The sequence below is a fragment of the Ranitomeya variabilis genome, chromosome 6 (genome assembly GCF_051348905.1).
Source record: "Ranitomeya variabilis isolate aRanVar5 chromosome 6, aRanVar5.hap1, whole genome shotgun sequence".
In the NCBI taxonomy this organism is placed as follows: Eukaryota; Metazoa; Chordata; class Amphibia; order Anura; family Dendrobatidae; genus Ranitomeya; species Ranitomeya variabilis.
The window spans coordinates 55,679,930-55,700,347 of NC_135237.1; the positions used below are offsets into that span (position 1 = coordinate 55,679,930).

The 20,418-nt window shown below is 41.5% G+C and overlaps 1 protein-coding gene across 25 annotated transcripts in view; it reads right to left on the reverse strand.

Moving 5' to 3' along the window:
- The window catches only part of PARD3 (par-3 family cell polarity regulator), a 637,712-nt gene that overhangs the window by 369,192 nt on the left and 248,102 nt on the right, over positions 1-20,418 (reverse strand). For all 25 annotated transcript variants that reach the window (XM_077268525.1, XM_077268526.1, XM_077268518.1 and 22 more), the window contains 2 exons: positions 4,585-4,673; positions 920-1,003 (listed from right to left, as the gene is read on the reverse strand). In XM_077268525.1, the coding sequence (XP_077124640.1) occupies positions 920-1,003; positions 4,585-4,673 (173 nt within the window). The remainder of the gene's footprint in view (positions 1-919; positions 1,004-4,584; positions 4,674-20,418) is intronic.

The following is a 20,418-nucleotide window of genomic DNA, read 5'->3' on the forward strand; positions in this document are numbered from 1 at the left end:
CATGTATTCAATGGTGCTATATAAATAAATAAATAATAATAATAATTATACTAATGATGAGGAGAACATAGAAGGGTCTTCTGCTGATAGTCCTAAAGTAGAAATCGGCTACAAAGAACATCCTTGGATGGCCTGTCGTGTCCTGTATTACACAGAGAATCCATTGATTTGAATTGAAATGGTATAGTAATGCTTTATTGCAGCTGTGGTGGTGCTATAGAACATTGAATGCTCACTACTACAGATTACAGCTGAGCTATGGTATTCGAATCGAAGCAGACAGGTAATGAGATTATAAACTGAACAACCTTACGTTTCACATTGGTTATACTTTTAATACTGTAATATAATCAGCAAGGATAAATTATTCACATAAAACTAAACTGGAGAAGCAGATCTGCAGTTCTCATTTTTTTGGGAAAACCCATGAAATGTTGATATGTAGAGATGCAGATGTCCCCATATTCCTGACTTGTGCGCAGCCCATGTACTTGTGTGCCTTGCACCCTTCTTGCTGGGGGAGTGGTTTGGAGGCGCACTCCTGGATTGATAGTTCAGATTAGTGGCATGGTCGAGCCGCTGGCGCTGTGCCGTCAGCTTTGTGTCTATGCAGCATTAAAGAAACGCAGGGGGATAGAAGCTGGTCAAATCTAGCTACCATCAGAGCAGCACTTACAAGCTCTATTGGACAGATCTTGCAAGTGCTGCGCTCCATGCCTATAACAACGATATTTTATTACAGAATAAAATTATAGAAATCAAAATAAAAAAATGTGTATCTTACTTTTGCTGATTACTTGCAGTAAAATCCAATAAAGAAGCAAATTTCAACTCTATGAAATTATTCCTCTGCAATAAATCTAATATAACATGTATTGTACTGAAAAATGTGTAAACCTGCCTTCCCCCCACACATTACCTTCCGCCTCGGGCGCTGTAAGGCACTACATGGATCCCTAGAGGTCCACCATCATTGGAGACTTCCACCAGCTTCACCATGTCACTGTAATGCAGATGAATGACAGATCGTGAGCACAAAATAACTAAAAAAAAATAAGACTCAACAGTCAGGGGGCTGCCATACATCACATTAATGGCCCCCCTGTGTACACACACAAACAAGCGCACACTGCAAAGGGAAATGTGAAATGAGAAAAATAGTGTTACGTACCTCAAGATAAGCCTGATGGCATGGAAGAAGAGGAACAGTGTGAAGACGCTAATAATACTGACAGCAAATCAGATTAATGTATGGAATTATGGTACACAACAACTGTGCATGATGCTCAGCTAGAGGGACCGAATACAAGATAACGTCATCAAGGATTAGTGTGGCCAAGGACTATCTAGAATATTACAAAAATAGATCCTTATTATAAAAGTCCAGATTAAATATTTATATAGTAATTCAAAATATTTTTTTCTATATAGTAACTAATGATCCATCAGTGGTCATGTAATGTTTATACTGGACTGGTGAAAACTTAGTGACAGGTGGGAGTCTGACCACTGGGACCCAAATCAACCGGCAAAACCTGGACATGCCTAACCACGGATCCAGTCATTTCATATTGCGCTCCTGAGCACAATACTTGGATTTTCCGGCAGCGCCATAGAGCATGAATTAAGCAACGGTTGACCAACCAACCACTTCTGCTGCCCAATTTTTTCAAGTGGATAAAAATTCTCTGTTCTACTGATCAGAGGGAATACCAATAGTCAGGTCCCCACCAATAAGCACGTTATTATCTAGGAAACCCCATAAGGTTCCCATAGACATTAGATTAGGAGTTGTCCGAACCTGCTGACCATGCAAAGTGTATAGGGGCCTCTTAATTCTCCACAGACATTATCACATTATTTGGGACCTCCGATCACGCATTTTATATACAAATACGCCACCCCACTGGTCAGCAGCAGGTGTCTGGCGGTGGCTTATTTCCCTCTCCCTATTGTAGAGCGCTTGCTTCTATTCCAGCATTTGCCACACAAGAATAAAGAGAATTGGTCAGGGCTCCTGGCATGTATGTGTGACGCCACAGCATTTTATCTTAATTATCCAGAAGTCTATTTTCAGTAAGCCAGGAGTCCGACTGTCCTCTTTATGTTGACTCTTCTTGTAGGTTGAATTGATTATCTCAAACTGATGAATGGTTGTTATTTGACTCTTATATCATCTCCTACAGTTTATTGTACTGTTATCTTTGCAAAACAGGGATGCAGGGTCACTGAACAATGTTTGCTGATACAAGTGCTTCTCACTAAATTAGAATATCATCAAATAATTAATTTATTTCAGTTCTTCAATACAAAAAGTGAAACTCATATTATATAGAGTCATTACAAACAGAGTTTCAAGTGTTTTTTTCTGTTCATGTTAATGACTGTGGCTTACAGTCAATGAAAACCCAAAAGTCAATATCTCAGTAAATTAGAATACTTTATGACACCAGCTTGAAAAATTATTTTAAAATCCGAAATGTTGGCCTACTGATAAGTATGTTCAGTAACTGCACTCAATACTTGGTCGGGGCTCCTTTTGCATCAATTACTGCATGAATGCGGTGTGGCATGGAGGCGATCAGCCTGTGGCACTGCTAAGGTGCTATGGAAGCCCAGGTTGCTTTGATAGCAGCCTTTAGCTCGTCTGCATTGTTGGGTCTGGTGTCTTATCTTCCTCTTGACAATATCCCATAGATTCTCTATGGAGTTACGGTCAGGCGAGTTTGCTGGCCAATCAAGCACAATGATACTGTTGTTTTTAAAACAGGCATTGGTACTATTGGCAGTGTGGACAGGTGCCATGTCCTGCTGGAGAATGAAATTTTCATTTCCAAAAAGCTTGTCGGCAGTGGGAAGCATGAAGTTCTCAAAAATTTCCTGGTACACGGCTGCGCTGACCTTGGTCTTGATAAAACACAGTGGACCTACACCAGCAGATGACATGGCTCCCCAAACCATCACTGATTGTTGGAACTACACACTTGACCTCAAGCAGCTTAGATTGTGGCCTCTATACTCTTCCTCCAGACTCCAAGACCGTGATTCACAAATGAAATGCAAAATTTACTTTTATCTGAAAACAACACCTTGGACCACTGAGCAACAGTCCAGTTCTTTTTCTCCTTGACCCAGGTTATACGCTACTAGCGTTGTCTATTAGTCATGAGTGGTTCGACACAAGGAATGTGACACTTGTAGCCCATGTCCTGGATACGTCTGTGTGTGGTGGCTCTTGAAGCAATGACTGCACAGCAGCAGTCCACTCCTTGTGAATCTCCCCAAAATTTTTGAATGGCCTTTTCTTAATAATCCTTTCAAGTCTGTGGTTATTCCGGTTGCTTGTGCACCTTTTTCTACCACACTTTCTTTCCACTCAACTTTACATTATTATGCTCGGATACAGCACTCTGTGAACAGCCAGCATCTTTAGCAATGACATTTTGTGGCTTACCCTCCTTGTGGAGTGCGTCAATGTCTGCCTTCTGGACAAGTCAAGTCAGCAATCTTCCCCGTGATTGTGCAACCTACTGAAACAGACTAAGGGACTTTTTTAAGCGCTTAGGAAGCCTTTGCAGGTGCTTTTTTCTAATTCTTCTAATTTACTGAGATAATGACTTTTTCGGTTTTCATTGGCTGTAAGCCATACTCATCAACATTAACAGAAATACACACTTGAAATAGATCACTGTCACTGTTTGTAATGACTCTATATAACATATGAGATTCACTTTTTGTATTGAAGAACTGAAATAAATCAACTTTTTGATGATATTCTAATTTAGTGAGAAGCACTTCTATATTGATTACACATTATACAAGGTCTTGCAGTTTGTTGATTTGAGAACAGTGAAGGATAAAATAAATCAATGCAAGTTATAAAAGGTACGTTTTTACCAAGTCTGACCATGTCAGCAGGGATAAGAGATATCACAGTGTCAGAGACACTCCATTATTAAGCTAAAGGAATGGCGACACCAAGTAGTCAATTATTACATATTTTTCCAGGAGGAACAGCAGAATGCACAACTCAAAGAGAAAAAAAGTTCACTTAAACAGGTATGTTGAGACAGATAACGGTTTCAAGGTTTCTACGATTTTGAAAACAAGGAAGCTGCCGCGTACCACGGCCATCCAAAGAAGCGTGAACCCTGATCGGAGACGCTAAAGAGTATTTTGAACAGACCATGATTGAAAAAAGGTGAATCGGAGTCAGTAAGGTTTTCAGCTATAATTTCTGAAGTAATCACGCTATTTTTCTAGAGTAAGATTTATACATGGCATCGACCAATTATAATACCCCAGGGAATGTCCAACTCCAAAGCCAATCAAGGCAAAAAAAAAAAAAAAAATCCAAAAGGCAAATTAATGTAACAACTTCTATGATTCTATGATATGTGGTAAGATTGCTTGTCAGGTTTAATTAGAAACTTGTGATGAATCTCCTACAACCTGATTCTCATTAATTAGGCTAGGTGAAATGAAAGCCAGCAAAATATCAAGAGTTACATTGATCAGGACGGCAACTTTTCATGGCTTCTACGTGTTTAGTGCATACTGAGCAGAACGAGCAAGAAGACTTACTCAAGGGAGAAGCTGGAAGTTCGCTCCAAGCCGGTGTCTGCATGGCCAACGGGTTCCACCCGACTGTTCTCCTCTCCATCATCCTCATCCTGAAACAGAAGAAACAAAGGCTTAAATGTTGGTTTAAGAGCTTACACGATCCATTTAGAGCATGAGAAGTGAGAATCATGTAAACGTTCTGTCTGAGGCTCTAGTGATCAAGCAGCACATTTATGAACACTTTACCCAAGCACGTAATAATAAACTATCGGCAATGAATAATGAGCAATGTTTCACAGACGGAAAATACTGAAGAAGTTCCTACCTACAAATTCAACACCTTACCCTCCATCTATTGCCGTGGGGCAATTTGGTGCCTTCATACTGACCTGCGATGAGTTAATATTTGGCCATGACTACACTATACTGTATATACAGTTGCACACAAAATGCTGAAAGCAAATTGCCTAATTTGCTTCTTGTTCGATGGAGTCAAATGAGACCTCTGCTCTGAGTCCCATGCAAAGAACGGCTCAGTGCATTACAGACATGGCTACTGTGCCCGATCATTCAATAATTTAAATGTTTTGCAACCTGTGGTACTCTAGCAGTTACTGACATAGCATTTCTAAAACTCTCTTCAATATAAGCACCTCTTTATTTTAGGGTCAGATGTCATAGTTTGAGCATCAAGATGGCTCAGTATAAGGAAAAGATATGTTTTTAAAGGACGTAAAAAGTAGCCAGTTTTTGCACTTATTTTATTCCCGCTGCTCCTCCAAGAAGAGCAGTTTAGTTTTTTTATGTTTATAAAATCCACTATACAGTCTCAGTTTCTAGGCTGCCAAAAATTACAGGCAGGGTCATCCATACACCCTTGAAGGCTACGACTGGTGTGCCTCATTCAAATATTGTGAGCAAAGTGTAGTTGTGGTACTCCTACTCTCATAAAAGCTCTGCAGACAGTGAAATCCTGCCAAAGATTACAAGAAGAGTCATCCATACACCACTGAAGGCACCAACTCTAGTAACCCATTCAAATATTGTGAACAAAGTGTAGTTGTGAAACTTGTACACTCAAAGGCTTTGCACACAGTGCAAAGCCATGAAAAAAATTATAAGGAGGGTAATAGTCATTCATAGACCCTTGAAGGAAACAACTGTCAGGCCTCATTCAAATTTTGAAGATTAAAAACACTTCATGTGCTGCTGTCATCTGGTGATGTGGAAAAGTTGGGGCTAATTCAGGCTTTGTTCATTTTTATCAGAGTGAGCCTGTCAGCATTTTCTGTTGAGAGCCGAAAGCACCTATCTGTTCTGTTATGACCTCTCCTCAGCGGCACTAAAAATCCTTTCAGACAAGACTCTAGTGGCAAAGCAGCAAAATACCTCTGAGGATATGTGTCCACGTTCAGGATTGCATCAGGACTTGGTCAGGATTTTACGCAGGTAAAATCTGCACCAAATCTGCACCTGAGGTCACTGGCAGGTCACCTGCGTTGATCATGCGTTGTTTGTGCATTGTAAGGACATGCTGCGTTCTGAAAAGACACGCCGCATGTTCGTTTCCGCGGGTCTGCCGCATGCGTCTTTTAACGCATAGTGGAGACGGGATTTCATGGAATACCCTCCACTATGCTTTAACATCTGGACGCTGCGTGTTTGACGCTGCGGCTCTACGCAGCGTCAAGCACGCAGCGTTTCCTGAACGTGGAAACATACCCTAAGACATAGTATCCTCAAGGCTATGATCATACATTGTGTGGCATTAGGGTGGTGTGACATGGTGCATACATGCAGGGTTTAGCTACTACCGTTTGAAACGCTAGAATATTAAAGGGGCTATTTGGCACAACTCACTTTCGCATCAGAGGCAAGTGGTGAGGATGCAAATACCCTGAATACCTGCTAAGAGGCATCAACAAAGAGCAGCTATTATGCCTATGTCCATTCCTAATGAGCAGGACACTTGCACCATACCTGCCTATTATGTACAGAACTTGGCAGATATCACCTGATCGGCATGGCACACATCCAAAGTGAGAGGGGATGGCCCTACACAATGTTACTGAGTCTTAGGGTCTGTTAGCTCTTGAGCTAAGTGAGTCTGATGGAGATTATGAAGTGATTTCCATCGCTTCTGATGGTAAAAGTAGAAGTCACGATGCCAATGTGAACAGCCTCCATCTACTAATAATCCTATACTGAATGAAGTGCCCAAACAGCTCAACAACCTCCAAAGCAAGGTCTAGAAAGCTGAGAAGTGTTCACCAAATGTTATTTTGTGTCCTCTACAGACGAAATCATCAATTATGAGCTGCTATTATGGAATGTAAACAGGATCACAGTGCTTCCCCTCCTGGCACCATGCGGGGCACAACGAAACACTTCATCAACGCAATTAAAATGTGAGCCATTACAGGAAAATGAGGAAAATAAAGCTCGGTTTATGATGTAATTTTTTTTTTTTTAAACAAAAATAATTAAGAATTTATATCGTTCATTACTCACGTGACTAAACAGAATTATGCATGGAAGAAACAGCAAGGTTCCCAAACAGATTTAAGAATCATAGAGCATCGGTATCAACCAAGAAACAGATAAGCAAAGGGTTGGAGCTCAGTAACAAAATATTAAATTATTAAGATTCTACCGAAGTAGTGTACAAAGCAGCTTCTAATATTATATAGACACTTCCTCGGAGAGTGTGAAAAACGAGTGCGTTTGGATGTGTTCAGCCCCTGTCTGTGGATTTACACTGTGCCTTGGATACCAGCTCTCTGCGTGAATCCGGGCTGCTGGAAGATTGATGGTCTAGTGTTCTGAAAGCCTCTAATATTCACTTCTTCTACATCTATCTCTACTAAGAGCCAGACAAGTAATGCATTCTAAAGGTTAACCAGCATCTTGAACCCACCAAACAGCTGTAGGAATGTAAACAAGCAACCTAAATAGGTTAGGGGTTTTTGTTTTTTTTGGGTTGCGGTAAATTGCGATTCTATTTTGCTGCTGGGGATGACCGTAATTGCCTGTTTTAAACACATTAGGGGGCAATGAGAGCGCACGGGATGTTACGGCTTTCATTCTCTTTGCCATTTTAAAAGACATATTAACTGAAGATCAAGATAGATGTTTCCTAGAGGGAAAAATATCAAGGCGTAAAAGTCTTCGAAAATATATGTCCTTATTGTACCAGAGGCACGTTTGGAATTATAAATGTATTCCGCTATTTGCACTTGGCAGAGAGGAGCAATAACATTTATTTTGTAAGAAATTTTATGCAATTCAATGGAAAGTAAAAATGCCACATGTGAAATGGTAGATAGACAATAAAAACGATGTAAATAAAACAATGTCTATTTTTAATATTGGCCTATTTGTATTCAGAGACTCATAAACCTGTGCAGGGTAAACCTAGTAAAGTCAATGAAAAGCTGGAATTGACGGTGTATTTTCCATCATTAAAAGTTACCGCCTATTCGGCTTTTTCTGGCAGTCCCGGCCATCAATATATTCCAATGGGGCATTTCATAGCCTCGGTCTTGGGATCCCAGTGGTTGTACCCCACAAGTTATCACCTATCCCTTGAATAAGTAATTCTAGAATTATAGAAATAACCATTTTATTTGAGAGGGAAGAAGGGCTTTCAAAAAAGTGGTTTTCTAAAATCTATGAAAGTATTCGAGAGCAGAAAATGGGTTAAAATATAATAAAATATCCCTCTAAAGTCTTTAATCCCATTTGGTTTAAGGATGAAGATTCCAGGGATCCCTGCTGATCTCTGCTTATGTCATCCATCCATCACGTGATGTACATCCCATGACATCCATCGGTATGTATGATAAGGGACCACAAAGGGCAGCAGTCAAGTAATTAATGTATAATATGTCATTTTCATACGTAGTTAGCAGAGACAATCAAGGATTCCTTGAGTGTTGGTGTGGGAGCAGCAAGTACAGTTTTTTTTTCTTCATTTTTTATTGTACCAATCCCACTTTTTATAATGAGATCCAACTACAGAATATACAGACAAGCAAATATGCAAGTTTGCTCTCAACCAGAAGAAAGTAAAGAGTGTCACCTACTGGAGATGCCAACCCTAGGAGTCAATGTCCGACCAGGCATGTCGATGGCATGATTAGGCATCATCTATTTGCACAAGGCAGGTCTTTATTTGGGAACGGTTTGGTTTGATAAATGAGGAACATATATAAAAGCATACCACAAATATATTCCAGAGTCATTAGAAAAGTTCCAAGTAGGTCAGCCTAGAACAACATGACTATGGTAACTTAAAGCTTCTAAATATTAAATTTCTATATATAGTTTTTTAAGACCAACACAAGACCACTGATGGCACAACACTTCGAGAAGTTAATATCCCCACTGTCCTGTTGCCGTAATAATGAAGACGACAGCTGCTTGCAGGATACACGTCGCCATGTCAGTGATTTCTGGTGCATCGCTCCACCAGATGACAAGCAAGGCTGTAAAGAGTTTAATCCTGTATAATATAGCGGTGCACCATAACCCTCTGTTCTTCCCATGGAACCAATTCAGAAGACTGTATGCTGGAAATAAACTGAAAGGAGTAACTGAGGACAATGTTTTGTATTCTCCTCCGAGAAGTTTCTACCCAATCCTTAATAGAACTACTGTATTTTCAACCTTAGGGAGACCTTAATTAACTAAATATTGACAAAACAGGCATATAAAGCTGTTGCCCAAGGAGCATAATAATTAATGGGCTTGTGGTAACTGCTTTATTATTGCCAACAGATAAGGACTTCCGGCTGCTATCAAGTTTATGCCGGTATTATTAATCCTTTGAGAATAGTGCCTTGAGCAGGTATCTGAATATGTATACGGACAGCCAGAGTCAGACAATCCAGGCTATGAATCCATAATACACTGCAGTACTCTGCAAATGAGTGATTGCACAATCTCAAAAGTAAAGAAGTTTAAGTGCTCAGACACTAATGATTACCTCCCTTTTTCTTAAAAGAATATCTTTCTGACTAGCCCAATTTTTTAATCTAATTCAATACCTCCATTCGAAAAGGCTCCGAAGTTTAACTTCAAGTTTCCAGGGACCAATGCATTGTAAAAGCATCTCCAGCTCCTAACAGGTGTCATTCATAAAACTGGTGTCTCCTTAGGTGGCCTTGGGTCCATTCGGGTGCCAAAGTTCCGGTGGGTCTGTTACCTCGGCACACCCAATGGCTATGCCCCTGAGGACCTAAGAGGCACTAAAGAAACATTAGTGAAAAATAATTATAGCCCAGTAACTTCTTTGAAACTTAATGCAATTCAAGAAGGGTAAAGGGGTTGTCCCGTGTCATAAATTTACGCCAAAAGTGGCTAGTGGATGTGGGTCCTACCTCGGAGGCCCACATATATCTCAAGATTAGGTTCCCTGCTGCGAGTTGCCAGGAATGCAGATGCGGCCATCCATGAGTGCTGCTGGAAAATTTTAGAACTCCCATCCAAATAAAAATAGAAAGCCACATGTGGCTTTCCACATTTCTGTTCCTGGAGGTACATGACGAAGCCTCATTGTCATGTAGGAGACACATGGATCAGACAAGAGATGCCTTATGTCAACTAACCTTTTAAGGGGAAGGAATCATCACTATTCTATGTATCACTATAGTTCACCTCCTCCTCTTCCTTCACGATGAGTTTTGCCGTAATAAAAAGTATACTCAACAGATATTTCAATACGATGTAGTAGGATATGAGTCAATCTATAGCTGCTTTTTCTCATGTGGTAAAAGAAATGCAAATCTAATAGGACTTGAGGTCAGTGTGAAAAATGCAAAATTTATGTTTTTGGGGTCTTTTTATTTGTTGGGGGCTGAGTGGTAGTCAGGAATATAGAAATAGAAAAACATTTAAAAAAAAATATATATTTAACATAGAAAAATTTATCTAAAACAATATAATTTTCTTTTCTAATTTTTCTAATGACACCTTCCCTATAAGACTGGACACTATTGATAAGCGAGAGTACTCTTTGCTCGGGTTTCCTCCGAGTATTTTTAGTGCTTGGAGATTTAGTTTTTATTGCCGCAGCTGACTGATTTACATCTGTTAGACAGCATAAGTACATGTGGAGATTCCCTACCAACCAGGCAACCCCCACATGTACTTATGCTGGCTAGCAGCTGTAAATCATTTAGCTGCGGCAAAGAAAACTAAATCTCCGAGCACTAAAAAATACTCGGAGGACTCCCGAGCATGCTCGAGAAATCTCAAGCAACGAGTATATTCGCTCATCGCTACTGGACACATCTGTATAATGTTTGGGGGATGCAATTCTGCAAAGTAGAAGCAAGTTACTATTAAATGGTTAAAGCACATATGCCCTTATTTCTAAAGAACTGTTGGCACAAGATGCACAGCATTTCATTATAAGAATTAGGGGTGTAATTTGCACATGTGGGACCAAGCTGTTCGATGGATCGGCTTCACGCAGCTGACTGGCATAAAGTAAAGGCGTCTGTTAAACAACAGACACAACTAATAGGGAAATAGCAGTAATGGATTGTCTTTACAAAGAGTAATGGTGGCATGCAATTTGGCACAAAACGCACACAGGACAATTGCAGACATTGTGGTAGGCGGGTGATGGTCTATCAAGCAGCTGGTCTCGGTTAATGTGGAGGATGAATGCTAGCAGTCCCTCCATATCGTCAGCCATTGTCAAATCCAGGTGCCACCTAACGTCTAGCACCAAGAGCTGTGGGTTACAAGTGTAAGGGGTTTGTAGAAAAGACGTAAAATAGGCGATGTAATAATTATAAAAGAGCACAATAATCACTTTCTGAGCTCTGATCACATTTAACTGTCCAAAAATACTATACAATCAGCTCTATACATTTTTACCATTCACGCAGAACGGCTACAGAACATAATTGTAGATTGTACATAACCATCTGCTGTATTGAACTCCGAGCTTGGAGCTTACTGTCCTCTCAAACCCGAGCCAAAAGGGATCACTTCTTAGCAGTTACAGAGAGGCAGATTTACAGTCTTATCCAGTGATTGTAAGCAGGGTCATTATGGCTAATACACGTGTAGGCCGAATTACGGTCTCATATTTTAGAGCAGTCAGTCTGCAATTAGCATAGCCACCATTAAACTTTGCAGATAACTGAGTGGAAACTTGTATAATCGGGACAACCTGTAACCTTCCACATGGTATCACCATAGTTGTGCAAAACGTACAAGAATGTACATTCAGACATTGTGAATTAACTAAAAATTATGAAAACTATCTAGAACTTATGGTGATCCTTGTAATCAGCAAAGGAAAAGAAAGTGGGAGTAAAAAAAAAAGGAGAAAACAGTCATAGTTTCCCTTGCTGGGAGGAGGTAAATTCAAGAAAGAGGTCTGAGAGATCTCTGAGAGTCAGGACAGATAGGTAACAACACCAGAACAGAAAAGACTTGAAAATGCAGTATGAAAACTGTTGAAATGGGTAATGCCAAAACCGGGGACTGATGGTGCAGGGGACGAGGTGGGGCGGAAAACAAGCACAGGAACTGAAAGTGCGGGGAACATAGCGGTGACATAAGTGAGTTCACCGCCGGGGTTCAGCTATGAACTCCGGTGAACGTTTTCACTGTGGGAGCTTAATATTAGGCACAGACAGGAGCGATTACACTCCTGTCAGTGTGTGCCGGCTGGCGGGGAGAGTAGTCACTAATGAGACGGATGTCCAAATCATCCAAATCGTCATGGAACAGTATGGATTAGCTGCACTTTGGACAGGTGAGGAATATGGTTGTTTATTATTTTTCTATATAGGGGCATGGGAATCTGTCGATTAGGCATAAGATAAGTATTATTGTTTATTATTTTCTTTTTTTTACAGGGGGCATTGGCTTCAATAGAATCGGTATAAGGCGAGTATAACTGTTATTTTTAAGTAAATTTGTAAAACAGAGTGTGAATTTTTATTTCAAATAAAGGACTTTATACTGGGTCTTTATTGTTTACAATATGACTATGGGGTTAGTAATGTATAGTTGTCTTTTAGACCTTTCTCCATTACTAAGCTGTGGGTTTTATGTCACCTGACAATACAAAGGTGACATCAACCCCACAAATATTAGCCCCATTTCCACTGTGACAGGGAAAGAGGGAAGAGCCAGGAAAAGAGCCAGAATTGGCGCATTTTCTGGGGCGGCAGCAAGCTGCTATTTTTAGGAGAGGAGGCCAATATCCATGGCCCCTTACCAGCCTGAGAATACCAGCCCCAAGCTGTCTGCTTTAGCTTGGTAGGCTGTCAAAAATGGGAGGGGGACACATCGGCATTTTTAAAAATTATTTATTGAAATAATGGCATGGGGACCCATTTATTCTTGATAACCAGCCATAATAAAACTGACAGCTGAAGGTTGCAGATCGCCACTGTCAGTTTTGCCATGCTGGTTAACAAAATTAGAACAGACCTAAGTCAATTTGTTTTATTTATTGTGCAAGCGCTGGATCATTAATACTCCCATCAACGGCGCCTGCTCTCGCTGTTATCAGCAACAGCAGACGTAAGCTGATTGGACTAATAGTCCCATCAGCTGACGCCTCTGTGACCGGAAGTAAACTTTTTACTGCTGCTCACAACTGCTGGCACTCTGACTGGCGGTAATAATCTTACCACCGATCAGTGCCGCCGGTGTGTCTCGCACGGTTATGCAGATGACAGTTTGGAAAACAATAGATGTTCGAGGTGCCAACCCCGAACAGTAACACGGACTTTCTAGAGAAGTCCGTGTTTGGGATCTGTGCCTGAACAGTAGGTGTTCGGTATGGACCCCGAACTTTACTATTTGGGTTGGCTCATCACTACTTACGGACTTTGAAGAACTCCAAGAACAGTTAAAACAAGAATCTCTTCATCATGCCATATCCCCTATCGTCCTGGTATTAGACAGAGGTCTATTAAATTTTAATTGGTCATTTTACAGATTTCATATATCTATCTTAAAAACTTTCAAATCCTAGCCACACTGGTCATGATAGGAGTAAAATAACCTGTTTTGGATAGTGGTCCTTCTAGAGTAGAGACCTTTTGACACTGCCTCCTGGGAAAAAAATATGCAAATTAAGGCTCCTACAGAAGGAAGAAAACTCTTGTGCCTCCTGTGGGTAGTATCCTCAAAGGTCAAATCCATTAAAGAGTTTTGAAACATGCTTAGGGTTATCCCAATGGCTCTACCAATGGCTGATATGTCAGTCACGTTTCAATGCTCTTCAATGGTTTGGACAATGACAAACATTGAATATTACTCTAATAGGTGACACTAAAAACAGAATTACTTATAGAAGTGAACTCATTTGCATAGGGGTAAAATAAGATATTTAAATCTTCTAATCTTTTAGGGTACCGTCACACAGTACCATTTACATCGCTACGACGGCACGATTCGTGTTGTCGCAGCGTTGTATGATTATCGCTCCAGCGTCGTAGACTGCGGTCACACGTTGCAATCACGGCGCTGGAGCGATGCCGAAGTCCCCAGGTAACCAGGGTAATTATCGGGTTACTAAGCGCAGGGCCGCGCTTAGTAACCCGATGTTTACCGTGGTTACCAGCCTAAAAGTAAAAAAAAACAAACAGTACATACTCACCATCTGATGTCCGTCAGGTCCCTTGCAGTCTGCTTCCTGCTCTGACTGAGATCCGGCCGTACAGTGAGAGCAGAGCGCAGCGGTGACGTCACCACTGTGATCTGCTCTCACTTTCCGGCCGGCAGACAGTCAGAGCCGAAAGCAGACTGCAAGGGACCTGACGGACATCAGATGGTGAGTATGTACGTTTTGTTTTTTTTTACTTTTATGCTGGTAACCACGGTAAACATCGGGTTACTAAGCGCGGCCCTGCGCTTAGTAACCCGATGTTTACCCTGGTTACCAGCGAACGCATCGCTGGATCGCTGTCACACACAACGATCCAGCGATGACAGCGGGAGATCCAGCGACGAAAGAGTTTCAAACGATGTGCTACGACGTACGATTCTCAGCTGGGTGCCTGATCGCAGTAGCGTGTCAGACACTGCGAGATCGTAACGATATCGCTAGAACGTCACGAATCGTGCCGTCGTAGCGATAAAAATGCCACTGTGTGACGGTACCCAGAGGAAGGTCATCTAGAACAAAGCTCTGGTTAGGATTGTAAGATTTTACTAAAAGCGTTTCTGTGGCAAAGTGTAATAGGTGCCGCAAAGAAACACTGTAGTATAAACTGGATTCTAGAATATCCAATTAAATTGATATGTTAGGCCATGGATCTAGTTAAGATCTATTAAGATTAGCCGATCAGCAGCTTTACACCATCTCCAATCAACTACATGTTCAATCAGCTATGGCGGTAGTTTGATGGCCTATTTACACAGGACGACCCAGCTTCAGATGCACACTGTGAGATTTGCAATAGATTGTTCAGTGCGCATAGGCTAACAATAACTCGGCAGCACATGCATACAAGGGACGATGCGCTCCAGAGAACGATTATTTTCTGTGACAACCAAAAGATCACTTAACTCGATAAACATGCATTTTACTCGTTCACTGGGATTATCCAGAAACTAGCGCTCCTAGGACTGCTCGTTCCCAATAATTGTGCAGTGTAAATTGTCGTTAAGATCTGAAACATTTTTAACCCCTTTATGACCTTGGGATTTTCCGGTTTTCCGTATTCGTTTTTCGCTCCCCTCCTTCCCAGAGCCATAACTTTTTTATTTTTCCGTCAATATGGCCATGTGAGGGCTTATTTTTTGCGGGATGAGTTGTACTTTTGAAAGACATCATTGGTTTTAGCATGTCGTGTACTAGAAAATGGCAAAAAATTCCAAGTGCGGTGAAATTGCAAAAAAAGTGCAGTCCCACACTTGTTTATTGTTTGGCTTTTTTGCTAGGTTCACTAAATGCTAAAACTCACCTGCCATTATGATTCTCCAGGTCATTACGAGTTCATGGACACCTAACATGACAAGGTTCTTTTTTATCTAAGTGGTGAAAAAAAATTCCAAACTTTGCTTAAAAAAAAAAAAAAAAAAAGCGCCATTTTCCGATACCGGTAGAGTCTCCATTTTTCATGATCTGGGGTCGGTTGAGGGCTTATTTTTTGCATGCCGAGCTGGTGTTTTTAACGATGCCATTTCGGTGCAGATACGTTCTTTTGATCGCCCGTTATTGCATTTTAATGCAATGTCGCGGCTACCAAAAAAACGTAATTCTGGCGTTTTGAATTTTTTTTCTCGCTACGCTGTTTAGCGATCAGGTTAATGCTTTTTTTATTGATAGATCGGGCGATTCTGAACGCAGCGATATCAAATATGTGTAGGTTTGATTTTTTTTTAAATTGATTTATTTTGAATGGGGCGAAAGGGGGGCGATTTAAACTTTTATATATTTTTTTTTTTTTTTTTTACTTTTGCCATGCTTTAATAGCCTCATCATGATCATAGATCATCAGATCGCTGCTATGCAGCAGAAATGCAGGTGTGCTATGAGCGCCGACCACAGGGTGGCGCTCACAGCTACCGGGGATCAGTAACCATAGAGGTCTCAAGGACCTCTATGGTTACTATTCAGAAGCATCGCTGACACCCGATCATGTGACGGGGGGCCAGCGATGCGCTCATTTCCGGCTGCCCGGCCGGAAGCGCCGGTTAAATGCCGCTGTCTGCGTTTGACAGCGGCATTTAACTAGTTAATAGCAGGGGGTGAATCGCGATTTAACCCACCGTTATTGCGGGCACATGTCAGCTATTCAAAACAGCTGACATGTCCCGGCTTTGATGCGGGCTCACCGCCGGAGCCCGCATCAAAGCGGGGGTTCTGACCTCGGACTTCTATCCCGTCCGAAGTGAGAAAGGGGTTAAATCTACTAAGTTGTGAAACAGTTTTAACTTAAAGGGAACCTGTCACCCCCAAAATCGAAGGGGAGTTAAGCCCACCGGCATCAGGGGTTTATCTACAGCATTCTGTAATGCTGTAGATAAGCCCCTGATGTATCCTGAAAGATGAGAAAAAGAGGTTAGATTATACTCACCCAGGGGTGGTCCCACTGTGGTCCGGTCCAATGGGCGTCGCGGTCTGGTCCGGGGCCTCCCATCTTCTTACGATGACGTCCTCTTCTTGTCTTCACACTGCGGCTCCGGCGTACTTTGTCTGCTCTGTTGAGGGCAGAGCAAACTACTGCAGTGCGCAGGCGCCGGGAAAGGTCAGAGAGGGCAGACAAAGTATGCCTGCGCCAGAACCGCAGCGTGAAGACAAGACGAGGATGTCATGCTATGAAGATGGGAGGCCCCGGACCGGACCGCAACACCCATCGGATCGGACCGCCCAGGTGAGTATAATCTAACCTCTTTTTCTCATCTTTCAGGATACATCGGGGGCTTATCTACAGCATTCCAGAATGCTGTAGATAAGCCCCTGATGCCGGTGGCCTCAGCTCACCTTCGATTTTGGGGGTGACAGGTTCCCTTTAATAGTTGCACCAAAGTACATGGAATCCGTGTAAATTTATCAAACCGCAGGACCTCGATAATGAAGCCTATGTGAGTTGTATTAAGGATTTTAAGGCTCAATTTTAAGGACAACCCTAATGGCAAGAGACTAATGACTCACACTCAATAGTTTATGCAGAATTTACCATGGAAAACAGGAGCGGGCTAACCACCTCAAAAATCAAAATCTTTTTTTGCAATTGCTGTGTAAGCTGAAAGAGCAGAAGAATCATAAAGAACAAAAACGCAGATGAGATAAGAAAAACAGGGCAGGACATGAGACTTTTAAGCATAGAAGGGGATTTAGCAATGCACTGGAGAGAAGTAGGTTTTCAAAGGATGCGGGGGCTGCGAGGTCATGATGAGAAAGTAAAGTGAGAGCGGCATTATATAGGGATGGAAGAGTGACAGAAAACGCTCAGGTAGAGGAATGATTGAACCAGCTCCCTGCAGTGAACACATCCCGAGATGTGAGAGACATATCGTCAGATCTGACGATTTAAGGTAGACGAAAAGGTTGGAAAGTTGTAGGTCATCTCTGAAGAAAATCCACACACCTCAACTGGCAAGGAATAGGTCTAAAAAGCACTGTTGTCAGTGAAATAGCAGAACAAAGCTGAGAAACAACCCTTAAGTGGCAAGAATAAAACTTTAAATGAATATTCTAGAGCACACATCATCTGAAATACAGCAAGTGAGGAGTTTCAGTAGAGTCCATGTTCCCCACATCTAAACTGGCTGAATCACATCAATGTCAGCAGTTGCTCAACATACCTGAGAAAGTCACTAATTATTTGATGTCCATCTGAATACTTACCATAATTCCTTTAGTAACCACTCACTCCACCATTGTCTCAACCTCAACTGATATTCTGCCACATCATAGACAAATGTCAGAAGATCAGCTTTGACTTCCAGCAATTTCCAAGAGAAAAACTACTGGTAGCTGCCTATATATTTTACATTTCTGACAACATTCAATGGCCCTTAAGTCAGTGTAGTTTTTGCCAGAATAAAGTGTCAGATTTCTAGCGATCATTATCTTATAGCTTCCAAATTAGTTTGTAGAGTATTGCTTCATTGCTCTTCCACACCTCTATGCACTAGGACAAGGTTCCTTTTTTTTTTTTTGTTGTGGCACTTTTCACCCAAGTCTTTCTGACCCTCAAGAATTATACCAAAGCTAAGATAAGTGGTTTCTCTTAAACAGAGACAATCAGGGTCAAAGAAAGGGCTCCGGGGGCGCCAGAGGGGCAGGGCTCCGGGGGCGCCAGAGGGGGAGGGCTCCGGGGGCGCCAGAGGGGGAGGGCTCCGGGGGCGCCAGAGGGGCAGGGCTCCGGGGGCGCCAGAGGGGCAGGGCTCCGGGGGCGCAAGAGGGGCAGGGCTCCGGGGGCGCCAGAGGGGCAGGGCTCCGGGGGCGCCAGAGGGGCAGGGCTCCGGGGGCTCCAATGGAAAAGTGGAATTACATTTATAATCATTCATTAAAGACTAGATACCTCCCAAACAAAAACAAAACAAGGATACCTTTTTGTTTGACATTACCTAAGGGGACATAAATTTCTTTATAAGTCAAACTTATCTTCTAATGCCATCACACAGCAAAGAGATGTCTAGAAATGCATGAGTAGATTTGCTTTCTATATAAGGAGGACCAATACTGGGTGGTTTTATTAATGCTAAAAAAGATAAGAGGATGTTTTTCAGAAAAGCTTTCCACAGCCCCCAATCCTCGAATTTCGCCAGCATTTGCGGAAACCAAAGTCAGTGTCTTTGGATTTTTTTTTTCTTTACAGATATCCGCTAAGGGTTACAGAATACATTTTCTCAACAAGCACATTTCCCCCTGGAGTAATAAAAGCTCTGTCGGGAGCAGGAACCATTTTTAATCTTATCAGTCTGTAATTTCAAACCTTCCAAACTCAATGAAATACAGAATAATTGAAAATAGGAACTGTGAAGTCTTATTAAGCAAATTATGCCATTTCAGATCCAAGTACTTAACTTGATAAAAATCTATATTTTATATTATATTGGAAGCAAAATAAACATTGTATGAGAACACTAAACTTCAATGAGTGAAAAGTTAATGAAGTTGCTTAATTAGTCAGCCATTTCAGATCTGATGTGAAAATATAACGAGCGGCCTTAAAACTTCAAGACAGAACTAGAACTTAGCTCAAAATAGAAAAGTTCCTGAAATCTCTGTTATACTTTTGGTTATTTTAACTTTTACATTCTTTTATTCAGTTTATTCTTATTTGCTGCCACAACGATCTACAGTTGGAACATAATCACACTTCCTATACAATTTGGACTATACAAGACCAATTTTTAATGGGTTTAACAATGGCAGCTAAAATGATCTGAGACACAACCTTGGGGACTCCCTGAACAGTGTAAATATTTATTTCCCTTTAAGGCGTCAGGATGGCCGTAAGGCTGCCGTTCTTGAACTCCCGCCCAGGACACTGCTCGTCCCACATACTCTGTCCTGTTTCAGGCCTGCTACCTTCAAGCATTATAAGCTTGGGGTTTCATGGCTAGGCACTCTCTCCTAGGACCCATTTCCGGAAGGTCACTGTCTCATAGTCACTTATGCTCCAGATCTCTTTATCCCTTTTCTTCGGTCTCCTCTAATTACGGTCACCCCAGAATGCGGCATTGCTTACCATGGACCTTTTTGTCCACTCACTATGCACTCCAGGACCCATCTGACTCTCTAACAAATTGTCACTTTCCCTGTAACTCTGCCCCTTCCACTCCAAACTAATTATTTTGCTAATTTTACTAACGCACATCACAATTCACATTATACGTCACAGTTCACATCGCATTAGGTTTTATAACAATAAACTTGGTTCTTCTAGGGGGAACATGGGCAGCGTGTCCATCTCCTTACACATACCTATGTTAGAGGTTTAGTCTGTGAGAGAGAAGGCAGTTTGCTCATGATGTAGCCAACGCAATAAAAACAATAAGGGTGTAAGCATTTAACTAAAATCCTACCGATTTTTAATAGCAAGGCATGAAAAAAGGATAGGTATGAGGAGGAAATAAACTGAGGCTAATACAAAAAAAAGCAAACCAAACTAACAGAAACAGATGGTTAAAGCTGGCAAAAGCAAAAAAAAAAACCTCACATTTATTCAGAACCAACAGATGCGATGAGTTTAAAATATTGCTGCTTTAGGATACACAAAGACTGTCAGCCCAGATTGTGGGTTTGGGACAGTCTATCAGTTATTAATGATCTTGAAGAACAGAAGTCCTAGAACACTCTTGTGAAAAGGAAAATGGTACGACAGACACGCTGCTATGTGGGCTGCCAGTCTCCTT